The 21,065-nt window shown below is 54.5% G+C and overlaps 1 protein-coding gene across 1 annotated transcript in view; it reads right to left on the bottom strand.

Moving 5' to 3' along the window:
- Positions 1 to 2,128: 2,128 nt before the first annotated feature.
- Positions 2,129 to 21,065, bottom strand: part of LOC115852689 (EF-hand calcium-binding domain-containing protein 6) — a 126,554-nt gene continuing 107,617 nt past the window's right edge. Inside the window, exons 11-15 of the mRNA XM_070046470.1 lie at positions 12,184 to 12,414; positions 10,731 to 10,884; positions 8,475 to 8,659; positions 5,625 to 5,774; positions 2,129 to 3,021 (exon numbers count right to left, since the gene is read on the bottom strand). Coding sequence (XP_069902571.1) covers positions 2,899 to 3,021; positions 5,625 to 5,774; positions 8,475 to 8,659; positions 10,731 to 10,884; positions 12,184 to 12,414 — 843 coding nt within the window. The 3' untranslated portion in view covers positions 2,129 to 2,898. The remainder of the gene's footprint in view (positions 3,022 to 5,624; positions 5,775 to 8,474; positions 8,660 to 10,730; positions 10,885 to 12,183; positions 12,415 to 21,065) is intronic.

The raw sequence follows: 21,065 nt of genomic DNA, 5'->3' as shown, positions 1-21,065 counted from the left end.
ATTGACTCTGAGGGCACTCAGCTGAAACCCTCCCTCAACCCCTTGCTGAAATTCTGTCCCGAAGTCCAGCTCTAGGTGTAGGGCCAGGGCTCTTCGGGTTCCCATACCTAGGGCTCCCCCCACCAGCCCTGACCGCCTCTCTTTTGATTGTCTCTGACCTACCTTGTTGGGGGTTCTAGGAGACAGGTTTGTGTTTGACTCGTGGGGCTGGGCACAGACCGACTGGAGGACGAGCCCGAGGGAAGCGGGGTTATCTTCATTTTGCAGATGCGGAAATGGAGGCTCAGCCAGAGAGGGAAGTTGCACAGGGGCCAGGGGATGAACGGGGGCAGCTGGACACCCTGATCCTCAGTCCAGCCCTGCTCTCTTGACTCAAGCTTGAAAGGGCCAGGCATTGGGAAAGCAGCTGCCCCACCTCTTCTGGGGTTGAGGGAGAGGGTGGCTAACAGCCCACTCGCCTGCAACCCTCAGCTCGGAAGCTCTGCTAACTCCGAGAGAAAAGCCCACTGCAGAGCCAAACTCTTTCCACACGTGGTCCTCACAATGTCCTCTGAGAGGGGGTTGTGATTGCCCATTTTACAGATGTAGAAAGTGAGACTCAGAGGGGTGAAGTGACCTGGCTGAGTGTCATGGTAGAGCTGGAACTGGAACCCCATCTCACTGACACCAAAACTACTCTGAGAATGTTTCAGGAGGGCTGGTGGCCAGTTGTGACCCCACTGAGTCCCGCTTCTGTGCCAGGATGAGCCACTTGCCTCTTGAGCCCCTTCTTGACCTGGAGGCCCCCTAAGTCCCTCAACGGCAGACCCACAGGCTGCTGAACAGCATCAGACAAAATGCGCAGCTCAGCCTGGGGAAGTCAGGAAGGCTTCCTGTAAGAGGCAGCTCCGCACTGAGTTTTTGTTTTTTTTTAAATTGATTATTTAATTAATTTTTGCTGTGTTGGGTCTTCGTTTCTGTGCGAGGGCTTTCTCTAGTTGTGGCAAGCGGGGGCCACTCTTCATCACGGTGTGCGGGCCTCTCACTATCGCGGCCTCTCTTGTTGCAGAGCACAGGCTCCAGATGCGCAGGCTCAGTAGTTGTGGCTCACGGGCCCAGCTGCCCCGTGGCACGTGGGATCTTCCCAGACCAGGGCTCGAACCCATGTCCCCTGCATTAGCAGGCAGATTCTCAACCACTGCGCCACCAGGGAAGCCCTGCACTGAGTTTTGAAGGACAAGTTAGCATTCCTTGAGGAGCAGGTGCACAGTGTGAGCGGCATCTCAAGAAGGTTGAAGCCAGGCACACGGGGTGGGGCCCCGAATGCCAGGGCAGGGGCACAAAGGAAGGGCATTCTCCCACCTCCACCCCTTAGAAAGAAGAGCTGCTGGGGCTGAGGGCGTTCCTGTTCCACAGCACCGACTTGGGGCCAGCAGGGACCACGGCCCCTCCCTCCCTCCTCCCTGAACTCAGGCTGCCCTCAGGGCAACCCATCCCCCTTCACACACGCCCCCCCCCCCCCCCGCCCCCCGCAGTGGGCATCTTCATCCTCTGAGCCTCCTCCAGGGCCCCCAGGTTCTCTGGGATCTGGGGGCCTCCGCAGTCCTGGCCCAGCCAGACCTCCTCAGCCTGGTCCCCGATGCCCCCTGCCGGGCTGCGGGGTGCCTGGCTGAGGGGCAGGAAGCAAGGAGCCATGTCCTCACTCCTCAGGCACCCCAGAGGGCGTCCTTCCCTCCTCCACCTGGGCCTCAGGGTCTCCATCTCTCCACTGGGGACGGAGACCCCACCCGGCCCGCTGGAGTGGCTGTGCAGCCAGCAGGGCTCACAGGAGGTCAGCTCTGGTCTGGCTTCCTAAGAGCTCCCGTGGTCTCTGGTTGAACATTTGACTCCTTCCCTGGTCAGCAGCCGTGTCTGGGTCCCGTGGGAGCAGGGAAAGGAGGAGGCGTGGCCATGGCAGTGACGACAGGAAAGGGGAGGAGAAGCCAAGGCCGCTGCCCAGGCCCTGGGGAACCCGCCCTCCAGTGGCTGGGGCCGCGGCGGGCGCTGGCCGGGCGTCCCTCTGAGGGACGTGAGGTCTGCTGGCCGCGTGTTGCTTGTGTGTTGCTCAGGGTGACAGTGGAGGCTCCTTGCCCCCACCCCTCCCTGACAGCCCGGGGTCACACAGCTCAGGGGCAGCTCTCTTGCCTGCCTCTTCTGTTCCTTCCAGAACTTTCCAGGAGGCAGCAAACTGTCTCCCTTCCATCTTCTTCGTGATGGGTGGAAAGGACTGCGGCAATTGAAAACTTCTCTCAGCTTGTCACACCCTGCTGTGTCCAAGCAAGAGTCCCTCCAGCAATGGGCGCTGGTGGGTGGCTCCAATCAGCGGTCAGCTCAGCCGGGCCCTGGAAAGGCTGAGCCCCCAAAGAACACATGGGGCCTGACGTAGATGCCGGCCGCTCCTCCGTGACGTCAGGCTGGTGCCTGTGTCACCAGGGGCAGCAAGGCGGCCCTGTGGACAAGCCCAGCAGGGGCACAGATGTGACCCAGGTGGAGGAAGTGCTGTGGCGGCCCTGAGGCACCCAGCAAGCTCTTGTGAATAAAACCTTCAGAAAGTCTGAGTTTTGAAGTTTATCATTGGTGGTTCCTTTAAAGCTTCAAGCATCATTCTTGCAGAGACTAACATTTTAATTTGCTCAAACTAACGAGGGTCCCGAGGCTCAGCGGGGCAGCCCTGAGGCCCTCTGGAAGGCCACTGCTGACGCTAGAGCCCAGCGCTGGGCCTGGGATGACCTCGGAAAGACGCAGGCCGGGCGTGGGTGTGGGCTCTGTTTTGGGGACACTCTGGAAGTTCGTGAGACAGCCCGATGATAGATTTTACTAGTCTCGGGGACAGGCCCTGCGGTCCCCGTCTGTCCATGCTGGGCTCGCAGAGCTGGCCCCCTACTGAAGGAAGGCGTGGAGGAAGTCGTTGTAGGAGATTTTTGAAGACAGCGTCTTGTCATAATACTCCAGGATGTGGAAGAACTCCTCCTCGGAGAGGTTGATGCCGTACTGCCTCAGGACCTGCAGAAGAGACAGGGATCCCCCGCTGGTCTCGGAGCCCCTCAAGGAAGCATGTGCCCACCTCTCCTCCCGCCCCGAGCCTGGACCGCCCACCTCCAGAGTTGCCCCCAGCAGCTCTCTCTCCCGCTTCCCTTCTCCCCACCCCTCTTCTTTGCCCACCCCCCGCCCCCCTCCAACAGGGCAGCTCCGTCCAGCAACACGGGTGCGGGACACGAAGACCCCTGGACTTCCCTTCAGATGGGAGCCGCTGGGGTTCCCTACCCCTAGCCGGCCCTCCCACAATCGCCTCCCCGAAGGGTAGTGAGGCTGGTCAACGTGGAGGATGAGGAGGATGGACGGAGAGGAGGGGACTGGAGGGGAGACCTGGCCACAGGGCCTTAGCTAGCGGGGCCTCGGGGTGCGGCCCACCCGGGGAGGAGGGCAGGCCCGCAGGTGCAGGGTGCAGGGAGTCGCTATGACCCAACAGTAATGCAGCCCGAGGCAGAGCCTGCTATTGCCCAGCCAACACCGATTACCCTTTCCCCTTCTGTTATCAGAACCCTGATTTTCAGGCCGCTGGGATCCACCTAAAAAAGGCGACATTTCTTAGCTTCTCTTATAGCTAGGTATGTTCTGGCCAGTTAAAACTGAGAATGTTATGCGGGACTTCTGGGAAGTCTCTAAAGAAGAAGGGCGTGCCCTCTTTCTCTCTCTTCTGCTGCCTGGAATGTGAAAGTGATGCTGGGGCTTTAGCAGCCATCTTGGACCATGAGGCGACCTTGAGGCAGGAAGTCAGGTGTTGAGGAGAGCAGAAAAAAATACAGATGTCCCCGATGACTGTCCGGCTACCACGCCAGCTCTGGACTTCCTACCTCTGAGATTCTTTTATGTGAGAGAGAAATAAACTTCTACCATGTTTAAGGTGCTGTTATTTTTTTTTTCACCTCTGTTATGTGCAACTGAGACAAATTTTAATAGATAGATACCCTATTAGATAAAGATTAGGTTATACATTCCCCATCTATGTTTTGTGTTATAATTTGTTTCTCAGAGGGGGCTAGAAAGTGGGGCTAGAAGAGCCCGACGTTCCTCTGGGGCCGGCAGGACAGGCCCGGGACCATGGGGCTGAGGTCAGCTGGCCTGGCTATGGGGCTGATGGGCTGAGAGCAGAAAAGGCGACTGAGCCTGGGTGTCCAGAGGGTCCCAGCACCCATCTGGTCTCGGGCTCTGGCTCTGCTGAGGGCAACGCCTCCGTTTCTATTGCCCTCTCCCTGTTGTCACCCACCCCGAATTCCTGGGAAGTTACCTGAAGACGAGGAGACTAACAGAAGCTCACCCGCTTCCCTCCCTTCTCTGGCTGAGAATTTTACTTGCCCCCAAAGTAAAGACAAACGCTGTGAGCTGGCTGCACTGTGGGGCACGGAGGCCCCGGCCCAGCGACAGGCCTGGCCCCCACCCACCGTGCGCGGCACTGGGGCTCTAGGGGGCCCCTTGCCCTCCAGCGCCTTGCACGAGGCCCTTGAGAATGCAGCCCCGCCAGGCCCTCCAACTGCGGTTCATCTTCCTACATTATTATTTAAGAAAAGCTTTTTTACTTAAAAAACTTTTTTCTAGCTGCTGAGCACAGATAAGTCTAAGGAATACATTTTTTGGAAGTGCCTTTTGAGGCCATAACCCCTTGTCTCTGTGTTGTCCGGACTGAGTTTTCTTCCTGGCTGTAATATTTGATTTTTAATCTAATGCTCTAGACCTCAATGATTTTCTGAACCTCAGTGGCCGGGGTGGGGATGCAGAGAGGAGAGGAGAGGGGGGTCAAGAAACTGCCAATCCGAGGAGTTCTACGTTATTCTGAACGCGGGAGTTTTAAGTCCCCCTCGAGGGCGGCCGCTTCTTTCCTCTGGGAGAAGCGCTCCCAAGGTTCTGCAGGGTAAAGCCAAGCGAAGAGGTTCTGCTCCAGAGGGGCGGCTGCGGCGGGCGAGGTGCTCCCTCCAGACCACCTTCCTCCGTGGATGCTGGACTTGCGCGGGGCAGGAAAGGCACCAGGGTTCAGGCTCTGTCGGGAGAGCTGCTTACCAAACCGTGTGGTGCGCGGTGGGCAGCCCCTCCACGTGAGGGCGGCTGCGGGAGAGGGGAGGGCCGACCCCGGGGCTCCTGCGAGGCAGGGCTGGGGTCTGTGGGCCCTGAGTCGCACACCTGGGACCCCGCCTCGGCCCCCCGATGCTGTCATTCTGCTCTGTGACCCTGCCGGCTCCCCCCATAAAGACCTGGGAGGGGGGCTGGGGAGGAGGCCTGGCCTGGCGCGGGGTGGAGTGCAGCCAGGGCTCCGCGAGACGCAGCAGCTGTCGTGCTGCCCCGAGGGCAGCGGCACTCAGGTGTTGGCACCTGGACGTTCCTGCAGGGTTCTAGAAACATTCAGGGAGGAGAGCCTGGGGTCTGCAGCACAGGGACACGTGCACTCGGCCCTTGACAACCTGGGGGAAGTGGGGAAGTGAGGTCTGGGACAGCTGCCCACACCCGGGCCTTCCGCTGGGGGCCGGCAGATCCTTTCTGGAGGTTTTCTGGCCATGGGCCTTTGGCAACTGCTTCCTGGTCAGAGGTCACAGCCGCACAAGAGCTGTGCTCACCATCCTGAAATCAGCCACGCTTAAAAGCCCCGTCCTTCCCTCGTCGTAGGCCTTGAGTGTGCGCAGCATCGGCCTCCAGCAGCGCACAATTTGGGGTTGAATCCGCAGCAGAGCGGCGTAAAAGGAAGAAGTCTCAGCACCGCATTCTTTCTGGGAAAAGAACCAAAAACCAAGAGGAGGTAAGAAATGAGCTTTCGGATGGGAAGGATGGAGCGGACAGGCCATGGCCCGAAGGGAGGGAAGAGGGCTGCCAGCTCCTGTCGTCTTGGCCCCCTGCTCACTCCCCACCCCACGCTCCCAGCTAGGATGGAGTCAGCAAGCGTACATTTCAAGTCTACGTGTGGAATGATCACAAACAGCATCGCCTGTGCGCCTCCTTCCGCTCCTCCCCCACCCTGGGAGGAAGGTAGGTCTCCACAGCCCCATTTCCTGGATTGGGAAATGGAGGCTCAGGGAGGCTCCGCTTGACACCAACACCTGCCAGGCTGCCTCCCGGGGAGCCCCTCCCCACGTACTTGAGGGGAGAGACAGGCAGATAACCGGCCAATTTCAAAACAGTCTGAGGGAAAAAAAGAGATTCAGCTGGGGTCTTCTAGTACGTTCTTATAATGAACAGAGTTTTTTAAAAAAATCACAAGGTTGTAATTATATCTAGTAATTAGACAGTACACTACCCTACGATTATTTCATTTAGATGCTATTTATTAGATTGGAAACAAGATATTTTAGCACGTTTTAGCCCCAAAGCACATCTGAATATCACAGAGGTGGACTTTAGGCAGTCATGTGTAACACATTTGGGGGAAGTTTAGTTTAGTTTTTTTTTTTTGCGGTACGCGGGCCTCTCACTGTTGTGGCCTCTCCCGTTGCGGAGCACAGGCTCCGGACACGCAGTCTCAGCGGCCATGGCTCACGGGCCCAGCCGCTCCACGGCATGTGGGATCTTCCCGGACCGGGGCACGAACCCGTGTCCGCTGCATCGATAGGCGGACTCTCAACTACTGCGCCACCAGGGAAGCCCCGGGAAAGTTTAATTTTTAACATGGCACTACATGAAACAAATTAGCACAAAGTTAAACTGCTTTCAATTTTTGTATAATTTAGCACCTATGATAGAAACCAGATACCCTATAGCTTCGTTAGCTGCCAATTTATCCAATCAGCTGGTCGGCATGCACGGAAGAGAAGGGATTGTATGCGCACTTGCCCTTCCCACACCCAAGCTTGGCCTGAGAAAGGGTTTCCCATCCCAGCCCTGTACACCAACCCCTCCAGAAGTCCTCTAGAAGAGCCCCCCAAAGCAAAGCCCCAGCTCACTTCCACAGAGGGTGTCTCTGCTGTCAAAGTTGTAGAAAGCCCCCAAAGCACTAGAAAAGGCAACGGCCCTTTCAGCTACTCTGCCGGCAGACAGTTGGCATGGTGGGGCCTGGACAGCCTGCAGAGGGGACGGGGACTGGCACGGGGACCAGGCAGGGGCAGGAGCAGGGGCAGGCCCTGGCCACACTCTCTCCTGGGAAAGGCTCCCGGGGAGTCTCACCTCCTTGTCAATCATGCCCAGGATGTAAGACAGGACTAGCCTAAGCCGCAGAGTGGAGGCTGTGGGCACGTCTGGGTGAAAGACCGGAGCTGGGGGGCGAGGCAGTGGCACACGGAGGCGAGCGGGGACATCTGCCCAGGGGCTCAGCACGCCTCCCCTCATTTACAGAAGGGGGAGCTGAGGCCGGGAGAGGTGGAGGAGGGCCAGAGCTGGGGGAGCCTTGAAGGCTGTGTGGTCTCCATGGTTCTCCAGCTATGTTCCTGTGTCCCCTGACGACCCACCAAGGACAGTGTTTTCTCCACTCACAGAAAAGCTGAGCTAGAGAAAGAATTGTCTTAAGGTTAAGTTTTACTTCCTTAACTTGGCCTAAGCCTTTGCTTGGCTAAACTAGAAACTACGCTAAGATGGGGCCCGATTTAGCACAAAATGACAAATTCGGCTGCATGGAAAGTTCTGCGATGGAATCCACTGTTTGCTGGGCTAAGCCTCCAGCAGTCTTAAGCCGCCACCTATGCTGTCAGGTCTGCCCCACACCTCTGGTCCCCGCAGCTGAGTCCTACAGCAGCTGGTTTCAGCTGTGTTTGCTCCCAGGTCGACAAGGCCGGTTGTACTTGTTTAATTCAATGTAACTGAATTCAGCGTTATAGGTGATGGAATATGAGTGTGAAAAAGGCTTGTTCTGCTTCATGCTGTGGAAAGACTCGAGAAAGGTGAGTCCGTGAACAGCGTGGTTGAAGTGGGTGTGGGTGAGAAACATAAAATGACAAACGATTAAGAAAAAAGGTAAAAATCTAGGGCACAGGCCCTCCAGTTGCCATTTAAGCATCTTTAGGGTCTCATTCCTCTTCAAGGAAACGAGAAGAGAACTGTAGACATGCATCACGGGTGTAGTTTACGCAAGAAAGAGAAAGGGTCTGCGACTGGCCGCCCACACCAGGAGCAAGGCCAGCCCGTCTCAGACAGTTGAGGAGTGAACCGGCGGTGATGTGTAAGTTACAGGCGCTTCCCTTTGCTGTGGTCCCACCCCACCTGCCTCTCCAGTGAACTGACCGAGACCCCCCGCTCCTGGTGGCCGTGTGAGCCGCTGACACTCTCCCCGACGCTCGCCACACAGAGGTGCCCGCGGGCACGTGCCACCCAGCCAGTTTGAGAACCTGGGATCCAGGCTGCTGGTTCCCAGTCTGGGGTCTCCAGGCCCTTATGGGGCCACCGTTTGTATGAAGTGAGACAATGGGATGTAGGCGGAACTGAGAAAAATGAAGGAAGCCCGTTCAGCCCCAGCCCCACCCCTTTCCTCTGGACGATCCACGTACCATTTTAGTCGCCTTCTGCAGTTTCATTCTCTGCATCAGCGAGGTTTCCTTTGCTTTTAACAGGAGGACGTAGCTCTGAATGAAGTTACAATAAGCAAACCTCCCGTTGTTCTTTAAGTCGTACTTGACGATGAGCTGCCGGCACTCATCTCTGTTTACGCCCAGGTTGAATTTCTCCACGAGAGCTAAAGGCAAACATGTCAGTTCAGTTGGTGGCGGTCGGTTCACTCATTCATTTGATCACGCCTTCATTCACTCACTCATCACTGGCTGAGACGCCCTGTGCCTGCTTCACAGGCTCATGGTTGGTGGCCGGACAGATATGGAAACACACAGGCACGCGACGAGGTAAGTGCGGCAAGGAGGGAGGGGACCCGCGTCCTGCTGGGCCCCCTCGGTCCAGGCTTTGCCTGCCGGCCTGGCTTTGCACGGTCACCGTCACTGTGGTCACAGCAGTACGGACACGACACCGTGGGGCTTAGGAACGCAGGCGGGGAGAAGGCAGAGGGATGGTCCCAGCAGACGGGAGTCGGGGCAGAGCCGGGCAGGAGGGGAGAAGGGAAGGTTCCATGTGCTGGGGTTGAGTCCGGCAGGGGCCCGACTGGGGGTCAGGGATTCAGACTTGGCCCCCGAGCAAGCATTTTCCAACTGTGCTTCCGAGATACGCTCCCAAGGGTCTCCCAGGCTACACCAATTTATGCATTTTGAGTTTTCACCTTAATGATCTGAAATGTGTATTCTGGAACACATGGACCTCCCGGAAGAGACAACCGCCACGCGATTTGAGGGTTTGTGTCTGGCTTTCTGACTAGGGTCACGTCGATGCCCCACTGGGGAGTCCTCCTGGCTGCCCTGAGGTGGCAATGTCAGGATTCAACACCCCCTTGCTTTGCACTCATACACGTGCTCAGTCTTTTACTAGGTATACAGATGAAGCTTCTTTTGGAGTCATGACGCGTAATTGGAAGAGAGGTAGGATAAGGATTTTAGTTTAAGGTGAATGAGCTGAGACTTCCACTGGACATCACGAAGGCAACAAGGTTTCTGGGAGTGGAACACTGTGCTGCATTAACTGTAGAGGTTAGTGAGGAAAACCAGTGGATGTGGGATTTATAGACATGATGTCTTCAAACCAGCGCAGCCCAGAAGACGCTGCTGCGCTTGTGCAAACAGGTGTCTTTGCCTTTGCACAGAGGAAAGCAGTAGGAGGGCACGGTGCACCCAGGACATGGGCGGGGGGACCCAAGGGAATGGCCACTAGATGCCTTGGAGGTTCCAACTTGCAGAAGGCCATCCAACACGTACAGAAAATACAGAATGACTTCTGAAAATTAATCAGTGTGTTTCTTTTTTTCAGAGCACTGAACTTTGGATGCACTGTCAGAGCCGTGGATAGGGTGCTTACGGGAGTTCACGGTTAAAAAGAAAAACAGTGATGATGGTGATGATGATGAAGAACAGCAAGTTAGGGTTCATCACGCTCAAAATCAAAAGAATTAACTAAAAAACAAGGGGGACGCCAACGTGCATTGAAACCCACACTGGTGATTTCGTTTCAGCGAGACATGTCACATCAAATCAATGTCACATCGTTTAATTATAACTGATTTCAAATTTTTATATTTAACTCGTAAGTGGTTTTTTTGGGGGGGGCGAGGTAGGAGCTGTTCACTTAAAGAGTTTACACCATAGAAGTAGTTTATGTTGATATAGGAGGTTCTCAGGAAAAACGCTTTCCTTTAAAAGGGGTCCATATATTAAAGACGGCGGGGGTGGGGGATGGGCTGAGGGGGCTTTTAAGCAGAGGAGTGACCTGGTCAGGTTTTCCTGTAATGTGAAAGGTTGTGTAAACAGTATGCAACAATTAGTAGGAGTGCACGTCTAACTGGTCTTATTTCAAGACTACCCAAGTGCTACACGGCGAAAATCGAATCAATAGGGCAGAGCTGGGTCCCCAGCTGTCCCCTGCGCCCCGCCCATGTCCCACCTCCCTCAACTCTGCAAGTCTGTCACCATTTACAACCTGCCCAGAGACCACAACCCAGCCCGTGGTTTCGCGTGCTGACCTGATCGGGAAGGTGTGGACCTGCCTGCTAGGGGCTGAGGCGTTAGGAGTCCTTGTCCCCCAAACTGGGGGTTTATCGAGGTGCTCCCCGCCGGGCCCCTGTTGTGTCACTCCCCTGCCGCCACCATGAGGAGTGGACTTGTGCTGGGACGTGACCCTGTATCCCCAGGGGGAAAGGGAACGGGACGCACCCTGGAACTCCGTGGCGGGGATCTCGCCCTGCTTGTTGGCGTCCCTCTCCTGGCACTCTCGCAGGAACTCGCGCCAGCAGCCCTGGATCTTCTTCCGCAGCTTATTCTCCACGGGCTCGCAGTTCTGCAGCGGTGGGGTCGTGCTCGCGGGGGTCTAGCAAGATAGAAAACTGTCTTGTAACCTGAGATTCCACATGGAAGTAATAAGAGAAACTCACAGATAGGACTCAGGCGCACAATTTCACAGGCAGCATTTTTTTCAGAAATAAAATGAAAAACAAAACAAAAACGGTAATGTTACCATTTTAACAGAAATAGGTTTGGAAACAAATATATAGCCGGCCCTTTCTGGCTTCTGGAGGCCTCCACATTCCTTGACCCGTGGCCCCGTCCCTCACCTTCAAAGCTGCAACGCCGGGTGGGTCTCCCCCAGACTGCATCTCTCCAGTATGACCCTTCTGCCTCTGTGTCCCCAGTGACCGGCCCGTGTGATTACCTCGGGCCCTCGGACACTCCGGGACAATCTTGTCTTGCAGTCAGCCGATTAGCAACTTTAACTCCCTCTGCAACCTTGACTGCCTCTCGCCATGTAAGGTACACATGACAGGCTCCGGGGACTGAGGCGTGGATGCCTTCGGGATGCTTCATTCTGCTCCATACACCCTCTTTAACTCACTCAATACTTTCCTTACATGTTCACTACTCTTGCCCATCACCCCCAAGGCCGTAAACTCCACAAGGGCAGGGACCTGTGTTCATTCTCCGCACGTACTAGGCGTGCGATAAACACGTGTTGACTGAAGGCCCAAGGAATGAATGAGCGCTCACCGTGCACGAGGCTCGGCGGTGGGCGTGCGCCTGTGCCCGCCGGCATCCCCTCAACAACCCTCCCCTGGAGACACCGTCAAGCTTCTTGCAGAGGAAGGGGAGCCTCGGCGAGGCTGAGCCCCTCTCCCCATCCCAGGCCAGGGCGGCTCGGCCCAGGTCCAGGGCCGTGCGGTCAGACAGGCCTGGGTTTGAAATCAGCTCTCTCTGTGTCTAACAAGAGACCTGAACTCACGAGGACCCTTCTTAGAGCCTCGTATCTTCAACCGTAAAACGGGCATGACAACACTTACCTCGCGGGTCCTGTGGCCCACGGCGGGGCTGTCCAGCCCGGGGCATCTGCGTTCGTCCGAGATGATGCCCTCCGTGTGGCTGACATGCCGCCCCCGCCCCCAAGGTCCCTCCGTGCTCTGAACCCTCTTTACTCTTCCCTCCCACACCCCCGTGCCCACAGCTACCTCCCCTCCCAGGCAGGTGACTGAGAGGACCCACCAGTGGCTCTCCTCTGAGCCCCCCGCCCCAGGCTCACCCTGGCCACCTTCTCGGTCACCCACACCCTGTGGGGACACTAGGACCCCAGCCCCGGCGGGACGTGGACCCAGTTAGATGCTGCGAGGCGGGAACTCACGCAGGGGTGACTCCGCGGTTTGGACCCTGCTTTCAGGTCTCGAGTGGGCGACGACCCTGCAGACCTGCTTCTCTCTGAGACCTCGGGGACGCCGCACCCTCTCTGCGCCTTGGCCGAGGCGCCCGGGGCCGGCGGCGGGGCCGCCTTCCCCGAGCTGAAGCTCCTGAGGAAGTGCAGGTATTGCAGCCTTCCCTTGGCGTCGACGGGCATCTGGTCCCAGAGCCTATCAAACTGGCAAAGAAGCAGAGGTTACCTCCCAGGGTTAGTGGCAAACCCTCAGACGTGGGGAAGAAGCCAGCGAAGAGGCGCTCTCCTCCGCAGGGGTCCAGGGCCCACGTCAAATGAAAAATTGAAAAAAGAAAAACGCCCATCCGGCTGCGGCTTCCCGGGAGAGCAGACGCGGGAGGATCGTGGGTGGCTTCTGCAGGACACTTTTTAATTGAATTGGGCCCTTAGCGAGCACGTTAAGGCCATTAAGTCTTGTGAGTGGTCACAGAGACTGAGCTGCAGGACAGAAGAATGTTTTAGGAGAAAATGCAAATCAAGCCGCAGCCCACCTCGCTCAGGGAGCCCAGCCAGGCTCCTTCCTGCTCCTCGAAGGCCCCCTGAGCCCTGCGAACAACGCACAGGTGCTGCAGCCCTCAGCCGCCGCAGTTTTTCTCACCCTCAGGGCAAACAATGTCTTCTCGCAAGATGAAAAGGGAGGCATCTGGAGAACAGCAGAAGTTTACGGTTTTGTGTCGGTGCCGTGTGATGTCACGGGCTGGGTCAGGGCCACACGCGGCCCGGCAGGGATGTTGCAAAATGACTCAATGCCAAGTGAGCCGCCCTTGATGACTCGGGGGCTGTTCAGGGGGCCGAGAAGATGGCAATTTACTTCCAATTTGCTTTTCCACAGCCCCCGAGGCCATGGGAGGGATGTTCCTACCCTGTGCCTGAACTTGGTCAGGAACCGGCTTGGCCTGTGGGCTCCACTGGGGTTTTCCAGAAGCATATTAAAAGGGACCACGTCCGGCTCTACTTGAAATTCTGGAAATGAAGTACTGAGGGGTGAGGAAGAGAGGGAGAATATTCCAGGCCCTGAGAAGGGAAAACGGCTTAGTTTGGGACAACATTCTTGATGTGTTTTAGCTTTTTATTTCGAAATCATTATAGATTTGCAGGAAGTTGCAAGAATGGTACAGAGAGGTCCTCAGGGACCCTCCACCCAACTTCCCTCCAAGGTTACATCTTACGTAACAACTTCATGTGTGTGTGTGTATAGTTCAGTGTCATTTATCACACCTGTAGTTTTATGTTGCTTTAATTTTGATCAATGAGGGAAAAGTACTCGGGGGAGTAGAAGTGAGGGTCCCTGAGAAAGTGCTCACATGGGCTCAGACAGGCCACAGCATCATCACCAAGGGCAGTAACCCCCGCACCGGTCTCCTCCAGGGAAGTTTTCCAGAACCACTGGGCAGACTGGAGCCTCTTCTCTCCCTTCTGGCATCCTGATGAAACCACCCACGAGGGGACACCTAGCCTGGCTGAGAGACTCCCCGAAGGATCCTCTGAGCTTTATCTTTGAATGCCAACCATCTTGCAAAGGTGCTAGCACACAGTAGGTGCTCAATACATGTTTCTTTTTTTAATGGCTGAAGATCCGTATCACATGATAAGACTGATCAGACAATGGGAAGACCCTTTAGAAATGAAGAGGGATTGGAGGCAAGGGCTAAACCGTGTTCCGATCACAACTCTCAGGAAGGGCTTTAAGGAACAAAGATGTGGCTTAAAAGAGGGTGGGCTGCTGGTGGGCTCTCATGCTCTCGTATCTTAGCAAGACTTGGGAGGCAAGTGGGAGGAAGGCCATGTGATTAAGGACAGATACAAAGGATGGGCATGAATGCTTCAGGAGGCAGTGAAGAGCTGAAGCATGGAAATGAGGACGCCTGCAGAACGGCCACGGACAACAAAAGGGGATCGTTCTCAGGCAGGTGAGGCAGGCGCCCACCACCTTCCTAATGAAAGCCTGTGAGGCAAGCGGGGTCAAGGTAGGACCGCGCAAACCCTATTCTTATCCTATTTTAAATAAAGGGGCTTCAACGGGCAGAATACACATTGCTAGGACGGGCCTGGGCGGGTGGGGAAGTGGAGGCCCACGTGTGGCTCTTCAGCCCTGATGGGTTACAGCCCAGGACACTGATGCAGCCTGGAGGTGCAGCACAGGATGGCGGCTGGTGTGGGCTGTGGGGACAGGAGGGGCATCAGAAGACTGGAAATGGGTACCACAGAAGTAGACTCTGGAAACTTATGGGCCTGTGAACTGGACGTGAGACCCGGGTAAAATTCCTGTGGTTTGTGAAGGAACTGAAAGGCAAGTTCATTGCATGTCAGCAAGTTTCCAGGTCACGGGGCAGAATGCACGCCTGCTGAAAGGTCCCCTGGAAACGCAGAGTAGCAGACAACTACCTTCTAACTACTTAAAAATTCACCACTTCGGGTTCCACCTCTGCTTGTGATGTGGAAAGCGGCAAGCGAACGCCACTCCCATTCTAACAAGAAAAAGCCAAATACCTACAAACTCAGAACTTTTCCTGAGCCCATGAGACAGTTGAGGTTGCAGGAGCCGAGGGGACTGGACTCCACGGAGCCCCGAGGCTCCAAGGAGAGCCCGACGCGCCAGCTCTCATGCCTGGTGGGGCTCAGGAGGAAGTGCGAGGGCAGGAAGAAATCAGCCGAGATGTTAGCAAATTCCTAAAGGCCAAGTTGGGCTGGCGCTCAGGCTAGAAGAGCTGGGAGTCACGGGCACAGGGAACGCTCACACTCACAAGCTCTCCTCTGCAGCCTTTGCCACTGCTCCCAAGAGGCACGTGAAGCCACTGGTGGGGGATGGACGTGAAACACCGCCCGCTTCTCCAGACCCTCCTCTACTGAGAAGCAAAGCCATGGGCGGAGCCATAGCAGACCCACTCAAGCCCGGGGGCCCTGGGCAATCTTCTGCTGGAGGGATCTGACGCTGGGGAGGAGTAGCAACAACAAAATTCAAATGTAGCTCAATTACCCACCAGACTGATTCAACAACGCTCCCACACTCATAGCCTGACAGAGAAGAGGTGCACCCATCTCCGGGCATAAATATCATTGATGCCACCATCTCTACTATTCTTCTTCGCACTACGTCTGGCATTCAGTTTTTTAAAAATCTTGAGACACACAAACAAAAGAAAAACCGACCCATTGCCAGGAGATACAGCTATCGACAGACAAGAGTCAGATATGAGCCCACTGTGGGGACTGTCAGACAGGAGCAGTAAAACAACTGTGGCTAATACGTTAATGGATCTAGTAGAAAAGGTACCCAACATGCATGAACAGATGGGGAGTTTCAGCAGAGAGGTGCAAACTATTTTTTTAAAATGCATTGTCCCTCTAAAGAAGATATACAGATGGCCAACAAACACATGAAAGGATGCTCAACATCACTAATCATTAGAGAAATGCAGAACAAAACTACAGTGAGGTACCACCTCACACCAGTCAGAATGGCCATCATCAAAAAAGTCTACAAACAATAAATGCTGGAGAGGGTGTGGAGAAAAGCGAACCCTCCTGCACTGTTGGTGGGAATGTAAATTGATACAGCCACTATGGAGAACAGTTTGGAGGTGCCTTAAAAAACTAAAAATAGAACTACCACATGACCCAGTAATCCCACTACTGGGCATATACCCTAAGAAAGCCATAATTCAAAAAGAGTCATGTACCACAGTGTTCATTGCAGCTCTATTTACAATAGCCAAGACATGGAAGCAACCTAAGCGTCCATCGACAGATGAGTGGATAAAGAAGATGTGGCACATATATACAATGGAATATTACTCAGCCATAAAGAGAAATGAAATTGAGTTATTTGTAGTGAGGTGGATGGACCTAGAGTCTGTCATACAGAGTGAAGTAAGTCAGAAAGAGAAAAACAAATACCGTATACTAACACATATATATGGAATCTTAAAAAAAAAAAAAAAGGTTCTCAGGAGCCTAGGGGCAGGAAAGGAATAAAGACACAGACGTAGAGAATGGACTTGAGGACACAGACAGGGGGAAGGGTAAGCTGGGACGAAGTGAGAGAGTGGCATGGACATATATACACTACCAAATGTAAAACCGATAGCTAGTGGGAAGCAGCCGCATAGCACAGGGAGATCAGCTCAGTGCTTTGTGACTGCCTGGAGGGGTGGGATAGGGAGGGTGGGAGGGAGACGCAAGAGGGAGGAGATATGGGGATATATGTATATGTATAGCTGATTCACTTTGTTATACAGCAGAAACTAACACACCATTGTAAAGCAGTTATACTCCAATAAAGATGTAAAAATAAATAAATAAAATGCATTGTCCTTATTCAAACACAACAGGGAAATCGGATTAAACAGAAATGGAGAAGAAACCCATGGCATTCGAGGCATGGTATGATGCAGGTGGAGGGCGGTACTCTCTCAGGAACAGGGACAAGAGGCCCCCATGTGAGATGGGCAGTTAGAACCAAGCCATCACCCACTACCTGACGTAGAAACTGGAACTGGCCTGTGCTGCTAGTGTCCACAGTCACTGAGGACAAAAGCCTAGAGGCCAAGGCAGGAGGAGTCCAGTCCCTAGGACCAGGCCCAGACAACTGTAGGACCACCCGGCGGTGGCGACCACGCTGAGGAGACCCGCCTGGGCGAGCTGCGTGGGGAGCATTTGGGACTTATCCGAACAGCCCGGCTGGCTCCTCTCTCCTCACTCACTCCTACCTCACCCCTTGTCTCAGAACAGCATTCTGGTAAAAAGGAAGTGGTATGAGTAGCTCAGCCCCTGCCTTTCTTCCCACTGGGATCGGGGCCCTGCAGAAAGCATGTGATAATTAGCAGATGTCGCATCAACACCGAGAGATGCTGGAAGGCAACTGAGAAACCGCTTGAAAGGGTCAGGGAGAGAAAACTTGGACCTAGAATTCTATCCCCAGCCAAACTATCTTTTGAGGACGAGGGTGAAACAGGGAAGCTCTCAGGCTTCCTCTCCCCTGAAAGAGCAAGTAAAGATGTACTTGAGCAAAAAAGAAAGTGAACAGGAAGGAGAGCGGGACAGAAGGTGTGACTGTGGACAATGGACCAGTGAGGCGCCCCACGCCCGCCCTCCCCTCCCCCCTGCCCCCCACAGCACCCCATCCACGGCTCCTTTGGCTTCCCCATCCTCTACTCCCCTTCTCACGCTTCCACCCACATCCATTAGCAAATTCTGCTGCTTCCAACTCTGAAACGCATTCATGATCCAACCTCCGCTGTTCCCAGCCATCCACCTGACCCAGGTCTTTAATCAGATGTTGCCTTCTCAGGGGCCTCCCCTGACCGCCCTACTCACAACACACCCTCCCAATTCCCTAGCACTGCCCTCTTCCCTGCTTTTCTTTTGGCCTAGAGCAATTGTCACCATCCAACATACACATATTTTGTTCACTGTCTGCCAGCCCCTCAGGGAACACAGACCCCACGGGCAGGGTGCGTCTCTGGTGTCCACTAGCCGCTGGCAGCATCATCATCTAAGCAGCGTGCCCACTGCGCCTGCTTCGAGGATGCTGCCTCTGCCTGCATTGCTCTCTCCCGTCTTCTCTCAGAGGCAACGCCCACATTCCAGCATTGTGTCCTCAGGGAAATAGCCCTGACCCCTCGGTCCAGGTCAGCCCCCAGCTCTGCTCTCCCAGCACGCTGCACGTCCCTTTGCACCAGAGAGCGGTGTGCAGTTACAGAAATAATGTACCGCAGGTGTTTAACCTGTCTCTACCCTCCCAGGATGCAGACTCAACGGAGGCAGGGAGCAGGCCCGCCTTGGCTCCCTCGGACCTAACATCACCACTCTGAGCTCAGAGGGCCCCCAATAAGTGAAGGAGTGGACGCGTGCACTCACGGTGCAGCCAACACAGGAAGCTCTGTGCCCAAGAACACGCAAGGTGTCCCAAGGGCTCAGCCAGATGATGGAGAGCTCAAGGTGGAGACAGGAAGCTCTGTGCCCACGAACATGCAAGGTTGTCCCAAGGGCTCAGCCAGACGATGGAGAGCTCAAGGTGGGGGGGCGGGGAGGGCAAAGCGGGGCGTGGCCAGCTCCAGCAGGTAAAGGTGCGGTCAGAAAAGGCTTCGCTTGGCTCGAAGTGAGTCTGGAAGAGGGAGTCGGTGTGGCCAGATACAAGGGGGCGGGGGAAGGGGCAGGCAGGGACTGCACGGGCAAAGATGGGGAAGGCAGAACAGCAGCCTGGGCAGAGCGGAGGGCACCTGGGTCAGCCTGGGGAGCACTGTCCCATTTCAGAGGGAAGGACATTGAAGCTCAGAGAGGTTGAATAATTCTCCAAGGTCACACAGCTGGACGGGTGCAGAAGCACGGTCGAAACCCAAGTCTGCCTGCATTTTTCTCTCTTCCTGAAGCTGTCTGTTTTAGAAATATCACATCTGGAATGCTCAGCAATGTTTGCTGGTTCCTTCCCCTAATATAGCTGCACATTCAAAGTCCTCATGCGGTCGCTATGGACTGACCTAAGTCGTCTCACCAGGACAGGTTCTCCCCATGGGATCTCTATCTTAAGCCAGATCCAGGTGGACCCAGTTCCACAGGCTTTTATAACACGCTTTATGCAGAGCCATGAAGACCTGTCAGTGCCTGGCTGCATCTGCTCTGAAAGTCGCTTTCCTTTTCTGAAAGGTTAATTGTGCCAAAAGGTTTCCAAAGATGTGGCGCTTCCCTACTTACGGAGCTCTGTAAGCCAAGAAAGCTGGCCCCTCAGATTCACGATGATCGGAATTTTAGAGATAAGTCTTTAGAATGTAGATAAACGAAGTCATGGAATCTGTACCTGAAAACTGTTTAACGTGGTCGGAACTGTCCCAGTATCTCGGGTGAACTCTTCCCCATGATGGCATGAGGGGTCTAGACATGTCAAGAGTGCAAATGACTTCTGTGTCTTACTGTGCCATCCAACCAAGAAGGTCGCTGGCTAAGCAACTCATGCAAGGAGAAAGCAAGTGGATCTCTGGGGCTTTTGTTTTCTGTTTACTAGCCTGTATCTAGAAGCATCCTTCCCAAATATAGCACAATTTCTGTTAATCATCACCCAACTTAAACCACGGTACTCATGCCAGACTTTGATGTTCTCAATGGTGCAGACTGTCTTTGAGATGTGTCCATGTATTTTTAGAAAGCAGCATTCAAAAGTAAGTGCTTGATTTTTTTGCAGGGGGTGGGGGGTGGGGGGTGCTGTCTGTGACGGGAATGGTGAAGCTTTCTTAGTGGGCAATTAGAATCAAATTCTCTGTTATGAATGCCAGATATGCCGGCATGTCATTAATTTATACCTATAATTAGAGTAAAATTTTGCTCATTTAGATGGAATGAAAAATCTTTATTACTAAAATCTTTATTACTAAAAATCTTTATTACCAACCTTTATTAGTTGGCCCCATAGAATAATAAATGCAACTGTACTAATTTTAAAGGCTTCCATCCATTTGTAGTGATGGAGAGAAGTATTGATATTTGCAAATACAGAGCTCACTTGGCTTGGAGGCTCTGTGGGACAGAACTATTTGGAAATAGGGCATTGTTTTTGCTTAGCAGAAATGATCATAATGCCTAAAAAAGGTGATATTTTAGGAAAGCGAAATCTGATGTTCATATTACTAATATCTTTAACAAATTCATTCTTTAGGGCAGTGAGTCCAGAGGCCTAAGTAGGGATGGAGGGTGGACGTGATGATCACCCCTCCCCGTGAATACTTCCAGTCCTTACCCTAAAACTCTGACAATGTGAGACTTGAGTTTGGAGTGACCCAGCTCTGGAGGGGAAAGAATGACATTTCCACACGGGGAGCTGTAGGAAGCCCCCTGGGCTGGGCCTGAGCAGAGCCAGGAGGAAGAGGGGAGGCGGGGCTGCTTTTGTGAGTATTTTGGAGTTCCTTTCTCATCTGAACTATTCTCTGGGAATGGATGGGGCATCAATTCACCTGAGAACTGAAGAGGGATGGTAGCAGTGCATTTTCTGGGAAGAAGGGAAATCTGCTTCTGGGACTGGATCAGTGGTGCTCTGTTATCGGCTGTTCAGCCCCTGGACTGCTGGGATGGGGGGGGACGTGGACACTGTCCGCTCACTGGGACATGCTGAGCACCTGCTCTGTGCCAGGCTCCGTGTCAGTGCTGGGGGCACAGTGAGGACCAAGCAGCCAGGGCTCCGCTCCCCAGTGCGGACGTTCAGTGAGATTATCGGCTGATGCCAGTGACCAAGGCAGGCCCCTGGAACGCCGTCCTGCTGGGAGGTGCTCTTGCCGTAGGAAAGCCACGAAGGGCCAAAGAGGCCAGGGTAGCAGGTTGCTAGAGCTTTGAGCTAAAAAGAGCCCAGCTCAGTCCTTGGGGAAGAGACCGCAGAGAAACTCTTGTGAGGGATCTGTGATGGGCAAGAGGCCCTCAGAGAGGGTGGCCTGTGTCCAGCCTGTGGACAGTGGAGAGGCCCACTGGGGGTGGGCGTGTCACCAGCGTGCTTGGGGCGGTAGCTCCAGAGCATCCAGAAACGCCGGCAGCAGAACCAGGGAGAGGCCGGGAGCCGCGAGGTGGTGGGAGCGTCAGAGCAGCCTACCGGCTCTACATCCGCCCTTAGCCCCGCACTCCCAGCTCAGATGTGGGGAGACACTGGCCCCCTCTTAGGATCACTTAAGCCCAGGAATGATCTGGGGAAGGAGGAAGAAGGACAGTGGTAGCTGGAGCCGAGTTTAATTTGATTTTAAAAATAAAAGTGATATCATTTGCACCCTGATTGAAATGGTGCGATTCGTCCCTGTTACATAAACAGAAAGCTCCATGAGTCTCCAGTAAGATTTAAAACT

The sequence above is a fragment of the Globicephala melas genome, chromosome 10 (assembly GCF_963455315.2).
Source record: "Globicephala melas chromosome 10, mGloMel1.2, whole genome shotgun sequence".
Classification (NCBI taxonomy): Eukaryota; Metazoa; Chordata; class Mammalia; order Artiodactyla; family Delphinidae; genus Globicephala; species Globicephala melas.
Note: the sequence above shows the minus strand (reverse complement) of the source record. Positions and strands in the feature narration are given on the sequence as shown.